The 27151-nt window shown below is 39.8% G+C and overlaps 1 protein-coding gene across 3 annotated transcripts; it reads right to left on the reverse strand.

Moving 5' to 3' along the window:
• Positions 1 to 9466: 9466 nt before the first annotated feature.
• On the reverse strand, positions 9467 to 22001 carry LOC129864893 (uncharacterized). 3 transcript variants are annotated; one of them, XM_055937200.1, is made up of 14 exons: positions 21818 to 22001; positions 21376 to 21414; positions 21209 to 21270; positions 20551 to 20693; positions 20233 to 20361; positions 19972 to 20083; positions 19762 to 19828; positions 19618 to 19664; positions 18063 to 18244; positions 17815 to 17928; positions 12821 to 13107; positions 12591 to 12695; positions 10532 to 10610; positions 9467 to 9754 (listed from the first exon to the last, which is right to left on the reverse strand). In XM_055937200.1, the coding sequence occupies exons 2-14, from the start codon at positions 21402 to 21404 to the stop codon at positions 9743 to 9745; spliced, it is 1368 nt and encodes a 455-aa protein (XP_055793175.1). In that variant the 5' UTR covers positions 21405 to 21414; positions 21818 to 22001; the 3' UTR covers positions 9467 to 9742. The 3 variants fall into 3 exon arrangements, with proteins under 3 accessions (XP_055793175.1, XP_055793177.1, XP_055793176.1); XM_055937202.1 differs by lacking the exon at positions 21376 to 21414 and having other exon boundaries at positions 21209 to 21258; XM_055937201.1 differs by lacking the exon at positions 21376 to 21414.
• Between the last annotated feature and the right edge of the window lie 5150 nt (positions 22002 to 27151).

Consider the following 27151-nt stretch of genomic DNA (forward strand, 5'->3'; position numbering starts at 1 on the left):
AAATCTGACAGACTGAAACATCAGGTTTCTAACTATCCTCGCTCCTCAACATGTAAATCTGACAGGAGAAAACATCAGGTTTCTATCTATCCTCGCTCCTCAACATGTAAATCTGACAGGAGAAAACATCAGGTTTCTAACTATCCTCAACATGTAAATCTGACAGGAGAAAACATCAGGTTTCTAACTATCCTCAACATGTAAATCTGACAGGAGGAAACATCAGGTTTCTAACTATCCTCAACATGTAAATCTGACAGGAGAAAACATCAGGTTTCTAACTATCCTCAACATGTAAATCTGACAGTAGGAAACATCAGGTTTCTAACTATCCTCAACATGTAAATCTGACAGGAGGAAACATCAGGTTTCTAACTATCCTCAACATGTAAATCTGACAGGAGAAAACATCAGGTTTCTATCTATCCTCGCTCCTCAACATGTAAATCTGACAGGAGGAAACATCAGGTTTCTAACTATCCTCAACATGTAAATCTGACAGGAGGAAACATCAGGTTTCTATCTATCCTCGCTCCTCAACATGTAAATCTGACAGGAGGAAACATCAGGTTTCTAACTATCCTCAACATGTAAATCTGACAGGAGGAAACATCAGGTTTCTAACTATCCTCAACATGTAAATCTAACAGGAGAAAACATCAGGTTTCTATCTATCCTCAACATGTAAATCTGACAGGAGGAAACATCAGGTATCTAACTATCCTCGCTCCTCAACATGTAAATCTGACAGGAGGAAACATCAGGTTTCTATCTATCCTCGCTCCTCAACATGTAAATCTGACAGGAGAAAACATCAGGTTTCTATCTATCCTCAACATGTAAATCTGACAGGAGGAAACATCAGGTTTCTATCTATCCTCAACATGTAAATCTGACAGGAGGAAACATCAGGTTTCTAACTATCCTCAACATGTAAATCTGACAGGAGAAAACATCAGGTTTCTAACTATCCTCAACATGTAAATCTGACAGGAGGAAACATCAGGTTTCTATCTATCCTCAACATGTAAATCTGACAGGAGGAAACATCAGGTTTCTATCTATCCTCAACATGTAAATCTGACAGGAGGAAACATCAGGTTTCTAACTATCCTCAACATGTAAATCTGACAGGAGGAAACATCAGGTTTCTATCTATCCTCAACATGTAAATCTGACAGGATGAAACATCAGGTTTCTATCTATCCTCAACATGTAAATCTGACAGGAGGAAACATCAGGTTTCTAACTATCCTCGCTCCTCAACATGTAAATCTAACAGCAGAAAACATCAGGTTTCTAACTATCCTCAACATGTAAATCTGACAGGAGAAAACATCAGGTTTCTATCTATCCTCAACATGTAAATCTGACAGGAGGAAACATCAGGTTTCTAACTATCCTCAACATGTAAATCTGACAGGAGGAAACATCAGGTTTCTAACTATCCTCGCTCCTCAACATGTAAATCTGACAGGAGGAAACATCAGGTTTCTAACTATCCTCAACATGTAAATCTGACAGGAGAAAACATCAGGTTTCTAACTATCCTCAACATGTAAATCTGACAGGAAACATCAGGTTTCTAACTCTCCTCAACATGTAAATCTGACAGGAGGAACATCAGGTTTCTATCTATCCTCAACATGTAAATCTGACAGGAGGAAACATCAGGTTTCTAACTATCCTCAACATGTAAATCTGACAGGAGAAAACATCAGGTTTCTAACTATCCTCAACATGTAAATCTGACAGGAAACATCAGGTTTCTAACTCTCCTCAACATGTAAATCTGACAGGAGGAAACATCAGGTTTCTAACTATCCTCAACATGTAAATCTGACAGGAGGAAACATCAGGTTTCTAACTATCCTCAACATGTAAATCTGACAGGAGAAAACATCAGGTTTCTAACTATCCTCAACATGTAAATCTGACAGGAGGAAACATCAGGTTTCTAACTATCCTCAACATGTAAATCTGACAGGAGGAAACATCAGGTTTCTATCTATATTCAACATGTAAATCTGACAGGAGAAAACATCAGGTTTCTAACTATCCTCAACATGTAAATCTGACAGGAGGAAACATCAGGTTTCTAACTATCCTCAACATGTAAATCTGACAGGAGAAAACATCAGGTTTCTAACTATCCTCAACATGTAAATCTGACAGGAAACATCAGGTTTCTAACTCTCCTCAACATGTAAATCTGACAGGAGGAAACATCAGGTTTCTAACTATCCTCAACATGTAAATCTGACAGGAGGAAACATCAGGTTTCTAACTATCCTCAACATGTAAATCTGACAGGAGGAAACATCAGGTTTCTAACTATCCTCAACATGTAAATCTGACAGGAGGAAACATCAGGTTTCTAACTATCCTCAACATGTAAATCTGACAGGAGGAAACATCAGGTTTCTAACTATCCTCTACATGTAAATCTGACAGGAGAAAACATCAGGTTTCTAACTATCCTCAACATGTAAATCTGACAGGAGGAAACATCAGGTTTCTAACTATCCTCAACATGTAATTCTGACAGGAGGAAACATCAGGTTTCTAACTATCCTCAACATGTAAATCTGACAGGAAAAAACATCAGGTTTCTAACTATCCTCAACATGTAAATCTGACAGGAGGAAACATCAGGTTTCTAACTATCCTCAACATGTAAATCTGACAGGAGAAGACATCAGGTTTCTAACTATCCTCAACATGTAAATCTGACAGGAGGAAACATCAGGTTTCTAACTATCCTCAACATGTAAATCTGACAGGAGGAAACATCAGGTTTCTAACTATCCTCAACATGTAAATCTGACAGGAGGAAACATCAGGTTTCTATCTATCCTCGCTCCTCAACATGTAAATCTGACAGGAGAAAACATCAGGTTTCTATCTATCCTCGCTCCTCAACATGTAAATCTGACAGGAGGAAACATCAGGTTTCTATCTATCCTCGCTCCTCAACATGTAAATCTGACAGTAGGAAACATCAGGTTTCTATCTATCCTCAACATGTAAATCTGACAGGAGGAAACATCAGGTTTCTAACTATCCTCGCTCCTCAACATGTAAATCTGACAGGAGGAAACATCAGGTTTCTAACTATCCTCAACATGTAAATCTGACAGGAGGAAACATCAGGTTTCTAACTATCCTCAACATGTAAATCTGACAGGAGGAAACATCAGGTTTCTAACTATCCTCAACATGTAAATCTGACAGGAGGAAACATCAGGTTTCTAACTATCCTCAACATGTAAATCTGACAGGAGGAAACATCAGGTTTCTAACTATCCTCAACATGTAAATCTGACAGGAGAAAACATCAGGTTTCTAACTATCCCCAACATGTAAATCTGACAGGAGAAAACATCAGGTTTCTATCTATCCTCGCTCCTCAACATGTAAATCTGACAGGAGGAAACATCAGGTTTCTATCTATCCTCGCTCCTCAACATGTAAATCTGACAGGAGGAAACATCAGGTTTCTAACTATCCTCAACATGTAAATCTGACAGGAGGAAACATCAGGTTTCTAACTATCCTCAACATGTAAATCTGACAGGAGAAAACATCAGGTTTCTATCTATCCTCAACATGTAAATCTGACAGGAGGAAACATCAGGTTTCTAACTATCCTCAACATGTAAATCTGACAGGAGGAAACATCAGGTTTCTAACTATCCTCAACATGTAAATCTGACAAGAGGAAACATCAGGTTTCTATCTATCCTCGCTCCTCAACATGTAAATCTGACAGGAGGGAACATCAGGTTTCTATCTATCCTCGCTCCTCAACATGTAAATCTGACAGGAGGAAACATCAGGTTTCTATCTATCCTCGCTCCTCAACATGTAAATCTGACAGGAGGAAACATCAGGTTTCTAACTATCCTCAACATGTAAATCTGACAGGAGGAAACATCAGGTTTCTAACTATCCTCAACATGTAAATCTGACAGGAGGAAACATCAGGTTTCTAACTATCCTCAACATGTAAATCTGACAGGAGAAGACATCAGGTTTCTAACCATCCTCAACATGTAAATCTGACAGGAGAAAACATCAGGTTTCTATCTATCCTCAACATGTAAATCTGACAGGAGGAAACATCAGGTTTCTAACTATCCTCAACATGTAAATCTGACAGGAGGAAACATCAGGTTTCTAACTATCCTCAACATGTAAATCTGACAAGAGGAAACATCAGGTTTCTATCTATCCTCGCTCCTCAACATGTAAATCTGACAGGAGGGAACATCAGGTTTCTATCTATCCTCGCTCCTCAACATGTAAATCTGACAGGAGGAAACATCAGGTTTCTATCTATCCTCGCTCCTCAACATGTAAATCTGACAGGAGGAAACATCAGGTTTCTAACTATCCTCAACATGTAAATCTGACAGGAGGAAACATCAGGTTTCTAACTATCCTCAACATGTAAATCTGACAGGAGGAAACATCAGGTTTCTAACTATCCTCAACATGTAAATCTGACAGGAGAAGACATCAGGTTTCTATCCATCCTCAACATGTAAATCTGACAAGAGGAAACATCAGGTTTCTATCTATCCTCAACATGTAAATCTGACAGGAGGAAACATCAGGTTTCTAACTATCCTCAACATGTAAATCTGACAGGAGGAAACATCAGGTTTCTAACTATCCTCAACATGTAAATCTGACAGGAGGAAACATCAGGTTTCTATCTATCCTCAACATGTAAATCTGACAGGAGAAAACATCAGGTTTCTAACTATCCTCGCTCCTCAACATGTAAATCTGACAGGAGGAAACATCAGGTTTCTAACTATCCTCGCTCCTCAACATGTAAATCTGACAGGAGGAAACATCAGGTTTCTAACTATCCTCAACATGTAAATCTGACAGGAGGAAACATCAGGTTTCTAACTATCCTCAACATGTAATTCTGACAGGAGGAAACATCAGGTTTCTATCTATCCTCAACATGTAAATCTGACAGGAGGAAACATCAGGTTTCTATCTATCCTCAACATGTAAATCTGACAGGAGGAAACATCAGGTTTCTATCTATCCTCAACATGTAAATCTGACAGGAGGAAACATCAGGTTTCTAACTATCCTCAACATGTAAATCTGACAGGAGGAAACATCAGGTTTCTATCTATCCTCAACATGTAAATCTGACAGGAGGAAACATCAGGTTTCTATCTATCCTCAACATGTAAATCTGACAGGAGGAAACATCAGGTTTCTAACTATCCTCAACATGTAAATCTGACAGGAGGAAACATCATGTTTCTAACTCTCCTCAACATGTAAATCTGACAGGAGAAAACATCAGGTTTCTATCTATCCTCAACATGTAAATCTGACAGGAGGAAACATCAGGTTTCTAACTATCCTCAACATGTAAATCTGACAGGAGGAAACATCAGGTTTCTATCTATCCTCGCTCCTCAACATGTAAATCTGACAGGAGGAAACATCAGGTTTCTATCTATCCTCAACATGTAAATCTGACAGGAGGAAACATCAGGTTTCTAACTATCCTCAACATGTAAATCTGACAGGAGGAAACATCAGGTTTCTAACTATCCTCAACATGTAAATCTGACAGGAGGAATCATCAGGTTTCTATCTATCCTCAACATGTAAATCTGACAGGAGAAAACATCAGGTTTCTATCTATCCTCAACATGTAAATCTGACAGGAGAAAACATCAGGTTTCTATCTATCCTCGCTCCTCAACATGTAAATCTGACAGGAGGAAACATCAGGTTTCTAACTATCCTCAACATGTAAATCTGACAGGAGAAAACATCAGGTTTCTAACTATCCTCAACATGTAAATCTGACAGGAGAAAACATCAGGTTTCTAACTATCCTCAACATGTAAATCTGACAGGAGAAAACATCAGGTTTCTAACTATCCTCAACATGTAAATCTGACAGGAGGAAACATCAGGTTTCTAACTATCCTCAACATGTAAATCTGACAGGAGGAAACATCAGGTTTCTAACTATCCTCAACATGTAAATCTGACAGGAGAAAACATAAGGTTTCTAACTATCCTCAACATGTAAATCTGACAGGAGGAAACATCAGGTTTCTATCTATCCTCGCTCCTCAACATGTAAATCTGACAGGAGGAAACATCAGGTTTCTATCTATCCTCAACATGTAAATCTGACAGGAGGAAACATCAGGTTTCTTTCTATCCTCGCTCCTCAAAATGTAAATCTAACAGGAGAAAACATCAGGTTTCTATCTATCCTCAACATGTAAATCTAACAGGAGAAAACATCAGGTTTCTATCTATCCTCGCTCCTCAACATGTAAATCTAACAGGAGAAAACATCAGGTTTCTATCTATCCTCAACATGTAAATCTGACAGGAGGAAACATCAGGTTTCTATCTATCCTCAACATGTAAATCTGACAGGAGGAAACATCAGGTTTCTAACTATCCTCAACATGTAAATCTAACAGGAGAAAACATCAGGTTTCTATCTATCCTCGCTCCTCAACATGTAAATCTGACAGGAGGAAACATCAGGTTTCTAACTATCCTCGCTCCTCAACATGTAAATCTGACAGGAGGAAACATCAGGTTTCTATCTATCCTCAACATGTAAATCTGACAGGAGGAAACATCAGGTTTCTATCTATCCTCGCTCCTCAACATGTAAATCTGACAGGAGGAAACATCAGGTTTCTATCTATCCTCGCTCCTCAACATGTAAATCTGACAGGAGGAAACATCAGGTTTCTATCTATCCTCAACATGTAAATCTGACAGGAGGAAACATCAGGTTTCTATCTATCCTCAACATGTAAATCTGACAGGAGGAAACATCAGGTTTCTAACTATCCTCAACATGTAAATCTGACAGGAGGAAACATCAGGTTTCTATCTATCCTCAACATGTAAATCTGACAAGAGAAAACATCAGGTTTCTATCTATCCTCAACATGTAAATCTGACAGGAGGAAACATCAGGTTTCTAACTATCCTCAACATGTAAATCTAACAGGAGAAAACATCAGGTTTCTAACTATCCTCGCTCCTCAACATGTAAATCTGACAGGAGAAAACATCAGGTCTCCATCTATCCTCGCTCCTCAACATGTAAATCTGACAGGAGGAAACATCAGGTTTCTATCTATCCTCAACATGTAAATCTGACAGGAGGAAACATCAGGTTTCTATCTATCCTCGCTCCTCAACATGTAAATCTAACAGGAGGAAACATCAGGTTTCTATCTATCCTCAACATGTAAATCTGACAGGAGGAAACATCAGGTTTCTAACTATCCTCAACATGTAAATCTGACAGGAGGAAACATCAGGTTTCTAACTATCCTCAACATGTAAATCTGACAGGAGAAAACATCAGGTTTCTAACTATCCTCAACATGTAAATCTGACAGGAGGAAACATCAGGTTTCTATCTATCCTCGCTCCTCAACATGTAAATCTGACAGGAGGAAACATCAGGTTTCTATCTATCCTCGCTCCTCAACATGTAAATCTGACAGGAGGAAACATCAGGTTTCTATCTATCCTCGCTCCTCAACATGTAAATCTGACAGGAGGAAACATCAGGTTTCTATCTATCCTCGCTCCTCAACATGTAAATCTGACAGGAGGAAACATCAGGTTTCTATCTATCCTCAACATGTAAATCTGACAGGAGGAAACATCAGGTTTCTAACTATCCTCAACATGTAAATCTGACAGGAGGAAACATCAGGTTTCTATCTATCCTCAACATGTAAATCTGACAGGAGAAAACATCAGGTTTCTATCTATCCTCAACATGTAAATCTGACAGGAGGAAACATCAGGTTTCTAACTATCCTCAACATGTAAATCTGACAGGAGAAAACATCAGGTTTCTAACTATCCTCAACATGTAAATCTGACAGGAGGAAACATCAGGTTTCTATCTATCCTCAACATGTAAATCTGACAGGAGGAAACATCAGGTTTCTAACTATCCTCAACATGTAAATCTGACAGGAGGAAACATCAGGTTTCTATCTATCCTCGCTCCTCAACATGTAAATCTAACAGGAGAAAACATCAGGTTTCTATCTATCCTCAACATGTAAATCTGACAGGAGGAAACATCAGGTTTCTATCTATCCTCAACATGTAAATCTGACAGGAGGAAACATCAGGTTTCTATCTATCCTCAACATGTAAATCTGACAGGAGGAAACATCAGGTTTCTAACTATCCTCAACATGTAAATCTGACAGGAGAAAACATCAGGTTTCTAACTATCCTCAACATGTAAATCTGACAGGAGGAAACATCAGGTTTCTATCTATCCTCGCTCCTCAACATGTAAATCTGACAGGAGAAAACATCAGGTTTCTATCTATCCTCAACATGTAAATCTGACAGGAGGAAACATCAGGTTTCTAACTATCCTCAACATGTAAATCTGACAGGAGGAAACATCAGGTTTCTAACTATCCTCAACATGTAAATCTGACAGGAGGAAACATCAGGTTTCTAACTATCCTCGCTCCTCAACATGTAAATCTGACAGGAGAAAACATCAGGTTTCTAACTATCCTCAACATGTAAATCTGACAGGAGGAAACAACAGGTTTCTATCTATCCTCGCTCCTCAACATGTAAATCTGACAGGAGGAAACATCAGGTTTCTAACTATCCTCGCTCCTCAACATGTAAATCTGGCAGGAGGAAACATCAGGTTTCTATCTATCCTCAACATGTAAATCTGACAGGAGGAAACATCAGGTTTCTAACTATCCTCAACATGTAGATCTGACAGGAGGAAACATCAGGTTTCTAACTATCCTCGCTCCTCAACATGTAAATCTGACAGGAGGAAACATCAGGTTTCTATCTATCCTCGCTCCTCAACATGTAAATCTGACAGGAGGAAACATAAGGTTTCTATCTATCCTCAACATGTAAATCTGACAGGAGAAAACATCAGGTTTCTAACTATCCTCAACATGTAAATCTGACAGGAGGAAACATCAGGTTTCTATCTATCCTCGCTCCTCAACATGTAAATCTGACAGCAGAAAACATCAGGTTTCTAACTATCCTCAACATGTAAATCTGACAGGAGGAAACATCAGGTTTCTAACTATCCTCAACATGTAAATCTGACAGGAGGAAACATCAGGTTTCTATCTATCCTCGCTCCTCAACATGTAAATCTGACATTGTCATCCAGACCCTCAATTCTGATTTAAAAAAAAAGATATTTTTCTCAATCCACTCGTCAGGATTGGAACTTCATAACGTTCCACGCAGAAGGGTGAAAGTGTTAACAGGAGTTACGTTTGGTACTTCCCAAAGAGAAAGGGTTTCATCTATTCATCAGGTTTACATACCATCTGTTTATTGGCTAGCCAGAGCAATAATTCAGATTGCGTTAGAGCACAGCAATGTGATTGGCTGTGTAATATTTGTATTGCAACACCCATGAGAAAATACAGTTTTACAGTTCACACAGTTTTATTCTTTGATTTTATTACCTACATTTTTTATTTTATTGTAGCTCCTTTGTAGACAATTATTAGATGTGTACATTCATTGTGTTTTTTTTGCGTTAATACAGTTTAAACATTAGTGTTTGGGGAGGAAGTTTCAAACATAAAAGTGGAATATTGGAATATGTCTGACAAGAGGAACAGTCCTGCCCAGTGTGAAAGCCAACACACACAGCTCCCTGTATTCTACAGCTGCACTGCTACAGCTTCACCTAGAGAGGGGCGACAGAAACAACCACATTTAATAAGGGACAAACAACCCCAATGAACCATAACACATCTTATCTGTAAGACTCTCCTGACATAGCTGTCCCAATAGAGTCACTATAAACCAGAAACTGACTGGTCATAGGACAGTTTGGGGCCAGATGGGCCGGTCCATCTCTAAGCTCAGTGGGCTGGTCTAAATTGGGGGTTTTGCAAAGAATAACTGTTTTGGGAGGGGGGGGGGGGTGTGTGTTAGAAAATACATGTAATTGTTAAAAAGAAAAACAGTCACATTATTAATCATCACAGATCACTGCACCTGTACATAGCCCATCTGTAAATAGCCCATCCAACTACCTCATCCCCATACTGTATTTATTTATTTATCTTGATCCTTCCACCCCAGTATCTCCACTTGCACATTCATCTTTTGCCAATCTATCACTCCAGTGTTTAATTGCTATATTGTAATTCATTCGCCACCATGGCCTATTTATTGCCTTATCTCTCTTATCCTACCTCATTTGCACACACTGTATATAGACTTTTCTACTGTATTATTGACTGTATGTTTGTTTATGTGTAACTCTGTGTTGTTGTATGTGTCGAACTGCTTTGCTTTATCTTGGCCAGGTCACAGTTGTAAATGAGAACTTGTTCTCAGCTAGCCTACCAGGTTAAATAGGTGAAATAGGTGAAAGGTGAAATAAAAAATTACTAAATGTGCACAATTCTCGACTGATTTCAATACAAGATAAACATGGCATAAATACATCACTCACCCTAACGTCAGGTCCAGACTCCACAGACCACAGGTTGAGTTGGTCCTCCACTTCCTCCTCGTCACCAGTGGGAAACCAACTAGGATAATATTACACAGGCGGATTTGATTACATCAGATATTCATTGATTTAATGAATTTATTTGATATTTATTTGATATTTAAACTATTATCTGCAGCAAGAGACAACATTACATTTTTTTTAACCTTTATTTAACTAGGCAAGTCAGTTAAGAACAAATCCTTGGAACAGTGGGTGAACTGCCTTGTTCAGGGGCAGAACGACAGATTTGTACCTTGTCAGCTCGGAGATTCGAACTTGCAACCTTTCGGTTACTAGTCCAACGCTCTAACCACTAGGTTACCGTGCCGCCCCATATGACCACAGTGATTATGTGCTGCCAGAGATTAATATCATAGAGACATTAAACATTAATACAGAGATGAACATCACAGAGACATTAATACAGAGATGAACATCACAGAGACATTACACATTAATACAGAGATGGACAACACAGAGACATTAATACAGAGATGAACATCACAGACACATTAAACATTAGTACAGAGATCAGAGTTAAGCCAAAAAAAACTCACACTTTCAATAAAATAATTATTGAAACATTCAGTGAACGTTTTAAGGAAGTAAAAAAAAAAATCCAAATCCCCTTTAATTTCGTTTCTCTCAGCGTTAATAAAACCTCCCAGGAAAACTTTCAGGGAACCATAGTAAGACGTTCTCAGAACCTCCTGGAACCATAGTAAGACGTTCTCAGAACCTCCGTGGAGCCATAGTAAGACGTTCTCAGAACCTCCTGGAACCATAGTAAGACGTTCTCAGAACCTCCGTGGAGCCATAGTAAGACGTTCTCAGAACCTCCCTGGAACCATAGTAAGACGTTCTCAGAACCTCCCTGCTACCTTAAACTTAAGGTTCCCAAAACAGGCTAAGTTTTCCCAGAACCAATGGTAAACCAAAAATGTACATTCCCACAACTTTCAACAAACCAAATTTGCTAGTTGGGATTCCACTTCCTGTACTCCATGTCATATGCCAAATTATGTTGACGAGGAGTAGAATGTTATCACAAAATAGACTGTTACCCAGGCTATAGAGATCCGTAGGGTTGAGAGCCTGTTTTGCGAGGGAGACCTGGCAAGACTTGTTTAGCAGGATCTAGCTAACTGTAGACTTAGTTAGCAGGACCAGGCTAACAGTAAACTTAGTTAGCAGGACCAGGCTAACAGTAAACTTAGTTAGCAGGACCAGGCTAACTGTAGAATTAGATAGCAGGACCAGGCTAACTGTTGAATTAGATAGCAGGACCAGAGTAACTGTAGAATTAGATAGCAGGACCAGGCTAACTGTAGAATTAGATAGCAGGACCTGGCTAACTGTAGACCTAAGTCAGGCTAACTGTAGAATTAGATAGCAGGACCAGGCTAACTGTTGAATTAGATAGCAGGACCAGAGTAACTGTAGAATTAGATAGCAGGACCAGGCTAACTGTAGAATTAGATAGCAGGACCTGGCTAACTGTAGACCTAAGTCAGGCTAACTGTAGAATTAGATAGCAGGACCAGGCTAACTGTAGAATTAGATAGCAGGACCAGAGTAACTGTAGAATTAGAAAGCAGGACCTGGCTAACTGTATAATTAGATAGCAGGACCTGGCTAACTGTAGACCTAAGTCAGGCTAACTGTAGAATTAGATAGCAGGACCAGGCTAACTGTAGAATTAGATAACAGGACCAGGCTAACTGTAGAATTAGATAGCAGGACCTGGCTAACTGTAGAATTAGATAGCAGGACCTGGCTAACTGTAGAATTAGATAGCAGGACCAGGCTAACTGTTGAATTAGATAGCAGGACCTGGCTAACTGTAGAATTAGATAACAGGACCATGCTAACTGTAGAATTAGATAGCAGGACCAGGGTAACTGTAGACCTAAGTCAGGCTAACTGTAGAATTAGATAGCAGGACCAGGCTAACTGTAGAATTAGACAGCAGGACCAGGGTAACTGTAGACCTAAGTCAGGCTAACTGTAGACCTACCTGCACCTGGAGGTGAAGAGAGCCTTCTCGTTGATCATCTGGACTCTGAAGATGTTGACAGCCTTATAGACGTCCATCACATCCTGGTACATCTCCAGTAGATGCCTGGAGAGAGAGACAGGTTAGAAAAGAGTCACTCCACAATATCACCACACTTGACAAGATTAAACACAACAATGTGGACTTGAGACACTATAAACCTCCATAGGCAATCAATATCAACAATATACCTGTAAGATGTCCCTGACTCATCCTTCTGGTTTCTCTGGTCTGACTGCATGTCCTCTCCCCCCCACTGGTAGCAGGGGCAGGGGAAGAGGTTTAGCCAGGGGTAGAGGCAGGGGCTGGGGCCTGGTCTGGTCCTCTCAACCAGGGGCAGGTTCTGTGCCAGGTAAGGTCTGAGCAGGGCTCTGGGCAGTAGAGACACCAGCCAGTAGATGGGCTCCTCATTCACAATGTCATGGAAGCTCTGGAGGTACTGACGCACGGCTGCAGAGGGCTGGATGGAGGACAGGTTCTGTAGGCAGGAGGAGGAGGAGGAGGAAGAGGAGGAGGTGATGAAGGTAGAGGAGAAGAATGAGGAGGAGGATATGGAGGGGGAGGAGGAGGAGGAGGAAGAGGAGATGGAGATAGAGGAGGAGGAAGAGGAGGAGGAGGAGGAGCAGGAGATGGAGGTAGAGGAGGAGGAAGAGGAGGAGGAGATGGAGGTAGAGGAGAATAATGAGGAGGAGGAGGAAGAGGAGTAGGCGCAGGAGATGAAGGTAGAGGAGGAGGAAGAGGAGGAGGAGATGGAGGTAGAGGAGAGGAATGAGGATTAGGAGGATATGGAGGAGGAGGAGGAGTAAAAGGAGAAGCAAAATCTAATTTACATTTTATTTGTCACATATTCTGAATTCAACAGGTGTTGACTTTATGCTTTCGAGCCCTTCCCAACGATCCACAGTTAAAACATAATAAAACAAATAAAACAGGAGGATTTAAATACAATACACAAGAATGGATCTATATACAGGAAGTACCAGTACCAGATCAGTGTGGAGCTATATACAGGAAGTACCAGATCAATGTGGAGCTATATACAGGAAGTACCCGTACCAGATCAATGTGGAGCTATATACAGGAAGTACCAGTACCAGATCAGTGTGGAGCTATATACAGGAAGTACCAGTACCAGATCAGTGTGGAGCTATATACAGCAAGTACCAGTACCAAATCAATGTGGAGCTATATACAGGAAGTACCAGTACCAGATCAATGTGGAGCTATATACAGGGAGTATCAGTACCAGATCAATGTGCAGCTATATGCAGGGATATATGCAAACAAATGCAAATAATTACTTAACTTCTTGCGACTACAGGGGGTGCTGTTTTCTCATTAGCATAATTGCATTACAGATTAAACGGCTTCCTACTCAATTATTGCTCGTACAATATGCATATTATTACTATTATTGGATAGAAAACACTCTAGTTTCTATAGGCGTTGGAATTTTGTCTCTGAGTGGAACAGAACTCATTCTACAGCAATTTCCCTCACATGGAGTCAGGTTTCACACATTTTGGCCCCTGATCTGGAGTCAGTTTAAAGGCCACTGTGAACGCTATCAGGATACGGACACTGCTTACGTCTTCCCCTGGATGCCTTTACGTGATGACGCTTTGAATGGTATCGATTGCGCAATCACAGCCACTATAAATGAAAAAAACCTGTAGGTAGGAACTCTTTTCCAGATGCGCCGGACGCGCGGAGAACACCGACCTGCTCTTTTTCCAAGCATTAGTGTAGCCAGTAATATTTCTCAGGTCATGTTTTTACTCGTTATAGGAGTTAAAAACATCATAAGGTAGTTCATTTAAACCGTTTTATAGCAATTTATATCCGGTTAGTGCGCATTTTGGGTCATTTATTTCTGAGACACTTTGAAGCGCCGGGCAGGTTTCCAGTTCATGCCGAACGCAGTTGGCATTTCCACATGGCAAGAGGACAGCGTTCGACCAAAAGACGATTAGACCCAAGAAAGGATTCTTTGCCCAAGATTCTGATGGAAGAACAGCTTAAAGTAGGAACAATTTATTATGATAAATCGTGTTTCTGTCGAAAAATGTTAATCGCTTATGACGCCATCTTGTTAGACGTAGCTTCGCTTGGCGCAAACTGTATTGAAAAGTAAGGATAATTTAAAAAATGTAAATCAGCGATTGTATTAAGAATTAAATTGTCTATCAATCGTTGTCCACCCTATATTTTTTAGTCACGTTTATGAGTATTTATGTATACGACTAGATCACTGTCTAATATGGCGCACGACATTGTCTGACCAGCTGGGCAACTTTTGTCATTGTCTAACCATGATTTTGGTGGCTAAATATGCACATTTTCGAACAAACTGTATATGTATGTTGTAATGTGATGTTACAGGAGTGTCATCTGAAGAATTCTGAGAAGGTTAGTGAAAAAATTAATATATTTTGGCGATGTTTACGTTATCGCTCTCTTTGGCTAGAATCAATGCTCTGGTAACGTTTGCATATGTGGTATACTAATATAACGATTTATTGTGTTTTCGCTGTAAGACACTTAGAAAATCTGAAATATTGTCTGTATTCACAGGATCTGTGTCTTTCGATTAGTGTATGCTGTGTATTTTTACGAAATGTTTGATGATTAGTAATTAGGTAAACACGTTGCTCTATGTATTTATTCTAGTCCATTTGTGACGGTGGGTGCAATTGTAAACTATGATATCTACCTGAAATATGCACAATTTTCTAACAAAACCTATCCTATACCATAAATATGTTATCAGACTGTCATCTGATGAGTTTTTTTTTTTTTTTTTTCATTAAATCACAAGTCCAAGACACCAGATGAAAGATACACATCTTTTGAATCCAGCCATCATTTCAGATTTTTAAAATGTTTTACAGGGAAGACACAATATGTAAATCTATTAGCTAACCACGATAGCAAAAGACACAACTTTTTTGTCCACCATTTTTCCCCTCATAGGTGGCTATCACAATTTCGACCAAATAAAGATATAAATAGCCACTAACCAAGAAACAACTTCATCAGATGACAGTCTGATAACATATTTATTGTATAGCATGTGTTTTGTTAGGAAAATGTGCATATTTCAGGTATAAATCATAGTTTACCATTGCAGCCACCATCACAACTCTCACCAAAGCAACTAGAATAACTACAGAGACCATTGTGTATTACCTAATTACTCATCATAAAACATTTCTTAAAAATACACAGCGTACAGCAAATGAAAGACAAACATCTTGTGAATCCAGCCAATATTTCAGATTTTCTAAGTGTTTTACAGCGAAAACACAATATAGCGTTATATTAGCTTACCACAATAGCAAACATCACAACAGCATTGATTCAAGCCAAAAATAGCGCTAACGTATAAACCACCAAAATATATTAATTTTTTCACTGACTTGCTCAGAATTCTTCAGATGACAGTCCTATAACAGCATATTACACAATGCATATAGAGTTTGTTCAAAAATGTGCATAGTTAGCGGCACAATCGTGGTTATACAATGAGAAAAGTAGCCAAGCTGCCCAGAAAATGTCGGGAGAAATCTTTGGAGAGGCACCTAATCTAATCAGTAACTAAATTTAAACTTGACTAAAAAATACAGGTTGGACAGCAAATGAAAGAAAAATTAGTTCTTAATGCAATCGCTGTGTTACATTTTTAAAATTAACGTTACTACGCATACAGCGTGCGCTAAAGCGAGACCACACCGAAATTCATGGCGGAATTATTATTTGACATTTGTCAACATAAATATGAATTAACAACATAAAGACTGCTTACTATTTGCTGAGCTTCCATCAGAATCTTGGGCAAGGTGTCCTTTCTCCAGAACAATCGTCTTTTGGTTGAAAGATGTCCTCTTCTCCTGTAGAAATATCAGCTAACGCTAGCCACCCACCTGAGAGGTGTCCAACTCGCGATAGAGCAACACAAAGAAATCCCAGAAAATCGCAATAAACTGATATAAACTGCTATAAGTCGGTTTAAATTAACTACCTTATGAAGTTTTTAAGACAAAAATCTAATTAAATCATAGCCGGAGATATAGAACTGCTAAAACGAAAGCTTTTCAGGATGCCATTGTGATGTCCCTCTTGCGCCAGGCGCCCCGTTGAAAAGAACGGTACTTCCGTTCCATGAGCCTTTATAGTGCCCCAGATGGTGCAATCCAGTCCATTCAAATTCTCACCGCTTACTGACATGTAGAGGAAGGCGTATGCAGTGCATGTAGCCCCATAGCTTGCATGGGACTTATAAACTGACCCTAGAACAGGGACCTCGATTTCAGAAATCTCACTTCCTGACAGGAAATGTGCTGCAGAATGAGTTCTGTTTCACTCAGAGAAATAATTCAAACGGTTTTAGAAACTAGAGAGTGTATTCTATCCAATAGTAATAATAATATGCATATTGTACGAGCAAGAATTGAGTACGAGGCAGTTTAATTTGGGAACGAAATTATTACAAAGTGCAAACAGCACCCCCTATTGTTAAAGGTTCAAAAAGGGTAATTGAAAAGGTTTATGGAAGGTTTCTAGAATTGATAAATCACCTACTACGTTCCAGTTGCTTTTTCTTGCTATAAGTCCTCTTAAATTATATATTAATATATATATTATCTTAAATTATATATTAATATATATATTATCTTAAATTATATATTAATATATATATATATTATCTTAAATTATATATTAACATATATTATCTTAAATTATATATTAATATATATATTATCTTAAATTATATATTAATATATATATTATCTTAAATTATATATTAACATATATTATCTTAAATTATATATTAACATATATTATCTTAAATTATATATTAATATATATTATCTTAAATTATATATTAATATATATTATCTTAAATGGTATATTAAGATATATTATCTTAAATTATATATTAAGATATATTACCTTAAATTGTATATTACGATATAGTATCTTAAATTATATATTAATATATATTATCTTAAATGGTATATTAAGATATATTATCTTAAATTATATATTAATATATATTATCTTTAATGGTATATTAAGATATATTATCTTAAATTATATATTAATATATATTATCTTAAATTGTATATTAAGATATATTATCTTACATTGGATTTTAAGGGTGATTGTTGTAAGAGCTTCTTACCAGGTGTGGTGGAGTTTGGTTCTGAGCCTCCTTCAGAGACTCCTGGTAGCGTTGATGTGTTCTCTGGAGAAACAGCATGATGTCTGGAGGACCCTGGACTGTTCTGATCAGCACCTGTTTCACACACACATTTACACTGTTATACAGAGCAACTTATCTTAAGATAGCTAGGCACGACAACCACGTATCACAGTCATAGTAAGTAAAACTTTACGGTATTCGTTTTATTTCATGTATTTTCTTTTCACCTGCAGCATGGTGATGACTCTGTCCAGGTATAGCACCTCCTGGTGGCAGAAGTCAGCGTAGCAGTGGGCAGGCAGACGTCTGGAATACATTCCTCTGAGGAAGGCTGAGTCGAGGGTCTCATCTGCTACTTTCTCACTGGTCTCCCACAGGACGTCATAAATACTCACCTCTTCAACCAGCTCTGGGGGAGGGAGGGAGTTAGTTTCATATGTGACCCCAATGGGAATCAAACTCACAACTCTGGTGTTGCTAGTGCCATGTTCATACCAATTAAGCCACACAAGATACTACAATACATAAATAGATGTAATGATTCCAATAGAGGTGGGAGATGTAAGAAGGCCATCCCCGTGAGCATACCGCCGTCCCCCAGGCCATGGATGAGACATGCATTGACATCAATCCAGAACTACAGTACCAGTCAAACCTTTAGACACACCTACTCATTCAAGGGTTTTTATTTATGTTTACTCTTTTATACATTGTATAATAATAGTGAAGACATCAAAACTAAGAAATAACACATATTGAATCATGTAGTAACCAAAAAAGTGTTAAACAAATCAAAATATATTTTATATTTGAGATTCTTCAAAGAAGCCACCCTTTGTCTTGATGACAGTTTTTCACACTCTTGGCATTCAGCTTCATGAGGTAGTCACCGGGAATGCTAGTCACCGGGAAAGTTAATTTGTGGAATTTCTTTCCTTCTTAATGGATTTGAGCCAAATAAGCCCAAATAAATATTTCACAGAGTTCAAGTAACAGAGGAGACTGCGTGAATCAGGCCTCCATGGTCGAATTGCTGCAAAGAAACCACTACTAAAGGACACCAATAAGAAGAGATTTGCTTGGAAACACGAGCAATGGACCTTTGGAAATCTGTCCTTTGGTCTGATGAGTTCAAATATGAGATTTTTGGTTCCAACCGCAGTGTATCTGTGAGACGCAGAGCAGGTAAACAGATGATCTCTGCATGTGTGGTTCCCACCGTGAAGCATGGAGGAGGAGGTGTGAAGGTGTGGGGGTGCTTTGCTGGTGACACTGTCAGTGATTTATTTAGAATTCAAGGCACACTCAACCAGCATATACTACCACATCATTCTGCAGCGATACGCCATCCCTGGTTTGCACTTAGTGGGACTATAATGACCCAACACACCTCCAGGCTGTGTAAGAGCTATTTGACCAAGAAAGAGAGTGATGGAGTGCTGCATCAGATGACCTGACCTCAACCCAGTTGAGATGGTTTGGGATGAGTTTGACATTGCTTTTGGGCCTGAGCTACAGGCAGTTAGATTTGTGTATGTCATTACAGGCGAAATTGAAAAAAAGGGGAGAATCCAAGAGGATGAGGTTTTCTAGGAGGACAAAAAGCTTAATTCCAGACCGGTCAACATGTTTTAAATTTTGAAATGGCATAGCGTTCGCAAGTGCCACCATCATCAGACAGCTGTCTTCTTCTAAATATCAGAGTCCCATTCAACAAGAAGCTGCACCTGTAACAACATTAACTTATTGTCTAGTCGAGGCAATGGGCCAAAACGTTCCTACCTCTCTCGTGTGTTTGATTATGACTTGGCATGGCTGCTGAACCAGATCTACAAGAAAATGGAATAAAAATACATGAATGTAATTAGGTGTTAATATGGTCTCTGTATAAACATGTGCAGATACAAGACAGTGTTAGCCTGCTACCTGGTCTCCATAGAACACACATAGAACCTCAGCTCTCCACAGGACACGTCATTCCAGCCCCGACCACCTGTTGTCAAGGCAACAACAATCACACTTCAGTTATTTCAATGTGCTCAGAGTGTGTGTGTGTGTGTGTGTGTGTGTGTGTGTGTGTGTGTGTGTGTGTGTGTGTGTGTGTGTGTGTGTGTGTGTGTGTGTGTGTGTGTGTACCTCCAGTGTGTAGCTCCATACAGTTCTCCCCCTGTCCAGAGTTACTGGGCTCCTCCTCCTCCCAGTAAAAACCATCAATAGCTGAGCCGTCACTCCACAGCCACATCCCCTCCTTTTCACAGAAAAACATTCATTAATGGATTGAAAACACTTCATTGTTTTTAAACAGAAAGTACGTTGAGCTTTTGCCTCTGTAACCTGTAGACATTTGACAGATTGATTGACAGACTGACTGACTGATGAATTATTGACCCAGTTCACCTCAGCTGCATCGTAGCCTCCTATCCAGACCGGCTGGTCTGTGTGTCTCCTCACCAGATCCTGGACAAACACCTGTTGACCCGGGCTGTGAACCGACACCAGGTTCCCTCTGTGCTGGGAGCAGTACAACTAGAGGGACAGCCAGAGAACACTGTTAGCCCGCTGAGCTAAAGCCCAGTACCTCAGGGAGCAAAGATCAATGCTAGCTAGAAATGGACATTTCCTGAAGTAAATGTGTGCTTGCTAGTCTTGAAATATCAATGGTTGTGAAATAGTAGTAGTAATTAGAAATTAGTCTCTCCCAATTACAAGTGTTACCTCTGCAGTGGCCCAGGTGGCCCAGACGGGGTAGAAGGAGAAGCAGCGATGCTCATTCTGATGCCACCCGGCTGGGCATGGTGACTGGGAGTCCACCCCTTCATCCTCTGTAGTGTTCACCACCCCCGAGGCAGCATCCAGCCCTGGAACAACAACACACCGACAGTATGTACTGTTCAAGAGCTGTGCTTGACTTAGTTTACCTGGTACATTGGAAGCAATTAATGGAATAATCCCGAAAGTGCAAACTAAGCTGGATCAAGTAGCACCTCAAATACTTTATAGCATTTTGAGCTGTGTTTGAGCAGATACAATGCAATTTTACAGTAAACAAATTGACGACAGACTTTCATCACGCTTATAGGGAAGGACATTCAACAAGCACGGCACTAACACAAATTATAGATTTTTGGCTGAGTGAAATTGATAATAAAAAGATTGTTGGAGCTGTTTTGTTAGACTTCAGTGCGGCTTTTGACATTATCAATCGTAGTCTGATGCTGGAAAAACCTATGTGTTATGGCTTTACACCACCTGCTATAATGTGGATAAAGAGATACCTGTCTAACAAAGCAAAGATGGAATTCTTTAATCGGTTTGACAAATCATTGAATTCAACTGTTTACAAACACAGTTTGATTTCAAGTTTCATATTTACCTGTTGCGAGGTGCAGAGCCATCACTGCCCAACAAAGCAGCAGAGACATTCTGCCAACCGATCTACGGAGGTAACCATGACATTACATAACATAACTTCGTAATGAATAACTTTTAATAAAGTGTTGAAGGGATCATGAGAGATTCTGGCATCCTGGTTCTACTTACTCAGAGTCAGATGAACTGCTGGATGCCATTTTAATGTCTCTGCAGTATGAAGGAAGGAAGTGGTTATTTTGTGAGCCAATGCTAACTAGTATTAGCGCAATGACTGGAAGTCTACAGGTACGGTAGCATTGCTAATGTACCTGTAGACTTCAAGTCATTGTGCTAGAATCTTAAATGATTCCTTCAACATAACTTCATTTAAAATGACATTGCGTAATAAAAAAACAAATTAACTTTTAAGTGACATAAGTTAACATGACATAACATGACGTAACATGACGTAACATGACGTAACATGACATGACATAACATAACATGACATAACATGACATATTATGACATAACATGACGTAATATGGCATAACATAACATGACATGACATAACATAACATTACATAACATGACATAACAGAGCAGCTCCATCTATAACGTAGTACATTACCTGTACGTGAATCAGAGAATGTTGAGAGTACCTGAGCTGGCTAGTAACACAGTGACAGTAGTAGTAGCTTGGTCTTGGTAGGATAGCTCAAAACGTCTGCTCTTTTCTACCTGCTTCTGGCTTGGATTAGTCACTGTTGAGGAGGAGGAGTGAAATGAGATGCAGTGAGGGGAAGAAATGAGGAAATGATAAGGTACTGCAGCACAGCAACCAGCCCATATCATCCTCTCTACACTAGTGGGTGTGTCCTAAAGGCCTCAGCCCTGCCCACTCTCATTATCAGTCAGATGAGAATCACATCAACAAACTGCTAGTTCAAACAACACATCTCCTGTTCTGACAGACTAGAATCACATCAACAACACATCTCCTGTACTGACAGACTAGAATCACATCAACAACAAATCTCCTGTTCTGACAGACTAGAATCACATCAACAACACATCTCCTGCTCTGACAGACTAGAATCACATCAACAACACATCTCCTGTTCTGACAGACTAGAATCACATCAACAACACATCTCCTGTTCTGACAGACTAGAATCACATCAACAACACATCTGCTGCTCTGACAGACTAGAATCACATCAACAACACATCTCCTGTTCTGACAGACTAGAATCACATCAACAACACATCTCCTGTTCTGACAGACTAGAATCACATCAACAACACATCTCCTGTTCTGACAGACTAGAATCACATCAACAACACATCTCCTGTTCTGACAGACTAGAATCACATCAACAACACATCTCCTGTTCTGACAGACTAGAATCCCATCATCAACACATCTCCTGCTCTGACAGACTAGAATCACATCAACAACACATCTCCTGTTCTGACAGACTAGAATCACATCAACAACACATCTCCTGCTCTGACAGACTAGAATCACATCAACAACACATCTCCTGTTCTGACAGACTAGAATCACATCAACAACACATCTCCTGTTCTGACAGACTAGAATCACATCAACAACACATCTCCTGTTCTGACAGACTAGAATCACATCAACAACACATCTGCTGCTCTGACAGACTAGAATCACATCAACAACCTGCTAGTTCTAACAACACATCTCCTGTTCTGACAGACTAGAATCACATCAACAACACATCTCCTGTTCTGACAGACTAGAATCACATCAACTACCTGCTAGTTCTAACAACACATCTCCTGTTCTGACAGACTAGAATCACATCAACAACACATCTCCTGCTCTGACAGACTAGAATCACATCAACAACACATCTCCTGTTCTGACAGACTAGAATCACATCAACAACACATCTCCTGCTCTGACAGACTAGAATCACATCAACAACACATCTCCTGTTCTGACAGACTAGAATCACATCAACAACACATCTCCTGTTCTGACAGACTAGAATCACATCAACAAAACATCTCCTGTTCTGACAGACTAGAATCACATCAACAACACATCTCCTGCTCTGACAGACTAGAATCACATCAACAACACATCTCCTGCTCTGACAGACTAGAATCACATCAACAACACATCTCCTGTTCTGACAGACTAGAATCACATCAACAAAACATCTCCTGTTCTGACAGACTAGAATCACATCAACAACACATCTCCTGTTCTGACAGACTAGAATCACATCAACAACACATCTCCTGTTCTGACAGACTAGAATCACATCAACAACACATCTCCTGTTCTGACAGACTAGAATCACATCAACAACACATCTCCTGTTCTGACAGACTAGAATCACATCAACAACACATCTCCTGTTCTGACAGACTAGAATCACATCAACAACACATCTCCTGCTCTGACAGTGTCAGGATCGTGTGGCGGATTAACGGACCAAAATGCAGCTTTTGGAAAATAAGCCATCTTCTTTTATTATACAACACGAAGATGAACACGACACAAAAACACTTTAACAAAACAACCGTGAAGCTACAAACGTTGTGCACAAACATACAGGCTACTAACGTTCTTACATAGACAATTACCCACACCCAATGAGAGCCTATGGCTACCCTAAATAAGGCTCCCAATCAGAGACAACCGAAATCAGCTGTCTCTAATTGGGAACTCATTCAGGTAACCATAGACTCTCCTAGATAACTAACCAACATAGACAACGCTAGACATATACACTCAACACAAAACCATCTACTACACCCCATAACCCCTTTACCAAATAAACACCCAAAACCAACAGAACATAAACATTCCCCATGTCACACCCTGACCTAACTAAAATAATAAAGAAAACAAAGAATAATAAGGCCAGGGCGTGACAGACAGACTAGAATCACATCAACAACACATCTCCTGCTCTGACAGACTAGAATCACATCAACAACACATCTCCTGTTCTGACAGACTAGAATCACATCAACAACACATCTCCTGTTCTGACAGACTAGAATCACATCAACAACACATCTCCTGCTCTGACAGACTAGAATCACATCAACAACACATCTCCTGTTCTGACAGACTAGAGTCACATCAACAACACATCTCCTGTTCTGACAGACTAGAATCACATCAACAACACATCTCCTGTTCTGACAGACTAGAATCACATCAACAACACATCTCCTGCTCTGACAGACTAGAATCACATCAACAACACATCTCCTGTTCTGACAGACTAGAATCACATCAACAACACATCTCCTGTTCTGACAGACTAGAATCACATCAACAACACATCTCCTGTTCTGACAGACTAGAATCACATCAACAACACATCTCCTGTTCTGACAGACTAGAATCACATCAACAACACATCTCCTGTTCTGACAGACTAGAATCACATCAACAACACATCTCCTGTTCTGACAGACTAGAATCACATCAACAACACATCTCCTGTTCTGACAGACTAGAATCACATCAACAACACATCTCCTGTTCTGACAGACTAGAATCACATCAACAACACATCTCCTGTTCTGACAGACTAGAATCACATCAACAACACATCTCCTGCTCTGACAGACTAGAATCACATCAACAACACATCTCCTGTTCTGACAGACTAGAATCACATCAACAACACATCTCCTGTTCTGACAGACTAGAATCACATCAACAACACATCTCCTGTTCTGACAGACTAGAATCACATCAACAACACATCTCCTGTTCTGACAGACTAGAATCACATCAACAACACATCTCCTGTTCTGCCAGACTAGAATCACATCAACAACACATCTCCTGTTCTGACAGACTAGAGTCACATCAACAACACATCTCCTGTTCTGACAGACTAGAATCACATCAACAACACATCTCCTGTTCTGACAGACTAGAATCACATCAACAACACATCTCCTGTTCTGACAGACTAGAATCACATCAACAACACATCTCCTGTTCTGACAGACTAGAATCACATCAACAACACATCTCCTGTTCTGACAGACTAGAATCACATCAACAACACATCTCCTGCTCTGACAGACTAGAATCACATCAACAACACATCTCCTGTTCTGCCAGACTAGAATCACATCAACAACACATCTCCTGTTCTGACAGACTAGAATCACATCAACAACACATCTCCTGTTCTGACAGACTAGAGTCACATCAACAACACATCTCCTGTTCTGACAGACTAGAATCACATCAACAACACATCTCCTGCTCTGACAGACTAGAATCACATCAACTACCTGCTAGTTCTAACAACACATCTCCTGTTCTGACAGACTAGAATCACATCAACAACACATCTCCTGTTCTGACAGACTAGAATCACATCAACAACACATCTCCTGTTCTGCCAGACTAGAATCACATCAACAACACATCTCCTGTTCTGACAGACTAGAATCACATCAACAACACATCTCCTGTTCTGACAGACTAGAATCACATCAACAACACATCTCCTGTTCTGACAGACTAGAATCACATCAACAACACATCTCCTGCTCTGACAGACTAGAATCACATCAACAACACATCTCCTGTTCTGACAGACTAGAATCACATCAACAACACATCTCCTGCTCTGACAGACTAGAATCACATCAACAACACATCTCCTGCTCTGACAGACTAGAATCACATCAACAACACATCTCCTGTTCTGACAGACTAGAATCACATCAACAACACATCTCCTGTTCTGACAGACTAGAACCACATCAACAACACATCTCCTGTTCTGACAGACTAGAATCACATCAACAACACATCTCCTGTTCTGACAGACTAGAACCACATCAACAACACATCTCCTGTTCTGGCAGACTAGAATCACATCAACCTGCTAGTTCAAACAACACATCTCCTGTTCTGACAGACTAGAATCACATCAACAACACATCTCCTGTTCTGACAGACTAGAATCACATCAACAACACATCTCCTGCTCTGAAAGACTAGAATCACATCAACAACACATCTCCTGTTCTGACAGACTAGAATCACATCAACAACACATCTCCTGTTCTGACAGACTAGAATCACATCAACAACACATCTCCTGCTCTGACAGACTAGAATCACATCAACAACACATCTCCTGCTCTGACAGACTAGAATCACATCAACAACACATCTCCTGTTCTGCCAGACTAGAATCACATCAACAACACATCTCCTGTTCTGACAGACTAGAACCACATCAACAACACATCTCCTGTTCTGACAGACTAGAATCACATCAACAACACATCTCCTGTTCTGACAGACTAGAATCACATCAACAACACATCTCCTGTTCTGACAGACTAGAATCACATCAACAACACATCTCCTGTTCTGACAGACTAGAATCACATCAACAACCTGCTAGTTCAAACAACACATCTCCTGTTCTGACAGACTAGAATCACATCAACAACACATCTCCTGTTCTGACAGACTAGAATCACATCAACAACACATCTCCTGTTCTGAAAGACTAGAATCACATCAACAACACATCTCCTGTTCTGACAGACTAGAATCACATCAACAACACATCTCCTGTTCTGACAGACTAGAATCACATCAACAACACATCTCCTGTTCTGAAAGACTAGAATCACATCAACAACACATCTCCTGTTCTGACAGACTAGAATCACATCAACAACACATCTCCTGTTCTGACAGTCTAGAATCACATCAACAACACATCTCCTGTTCTGACAGACTAGAATCACATCAACAACACATCTCCTGTTCTGACAGACTAGAATCACATCAACAACACATCTCCTGTTCTGACAGACTAGAATCACATCAACAACACATCTCCTGCTCTGACAGACTAGAATCACATCAACAACACATCTCCTGTTCTGACAGACTAGAATCACATCAACAACCTGC

This window comes from Salvelinus fontinalis, chromosome 11 (assembly GCF_029448725.1).
Source record: "Salvelinus fontinalis isolate EN_2023a chromosome 11, ASM2944872v1, whole genome shotgun sequence".
In the NCBI taxonomy this organism is placed as follows: domain Eukaryota; kingdom Metazoa; phylum Chordata; class Actinopteri; order Salmoniformes; family Salmonidae; genus Salvelinus; species Salvelinus fontinalis.

Excerpts from the sequence above, each read along its gene's own strand:
- LOC129864893 (XM_055937200.1), bottom strand. The coding sequence starts at position 21,404 with ATGGCATCCAGCAGTTCATCTGACTCTGA. Across the intron at positions 13,108-17,814 it reads ACCAAACTCCACCACACCTG|AACCTGTCCTCCATCCAGCC; the intron begins GTAAGAAGCTCT and ends TCCTGCCTACAG. Across the intron at positions 10,611-12,590 it reads CTCTTCACCTCCAGGTGCAG|TTGGTTTCCCACTGGTGACG; the intron begins GTAGGTCTACAG and ends ATATTATCCTAG.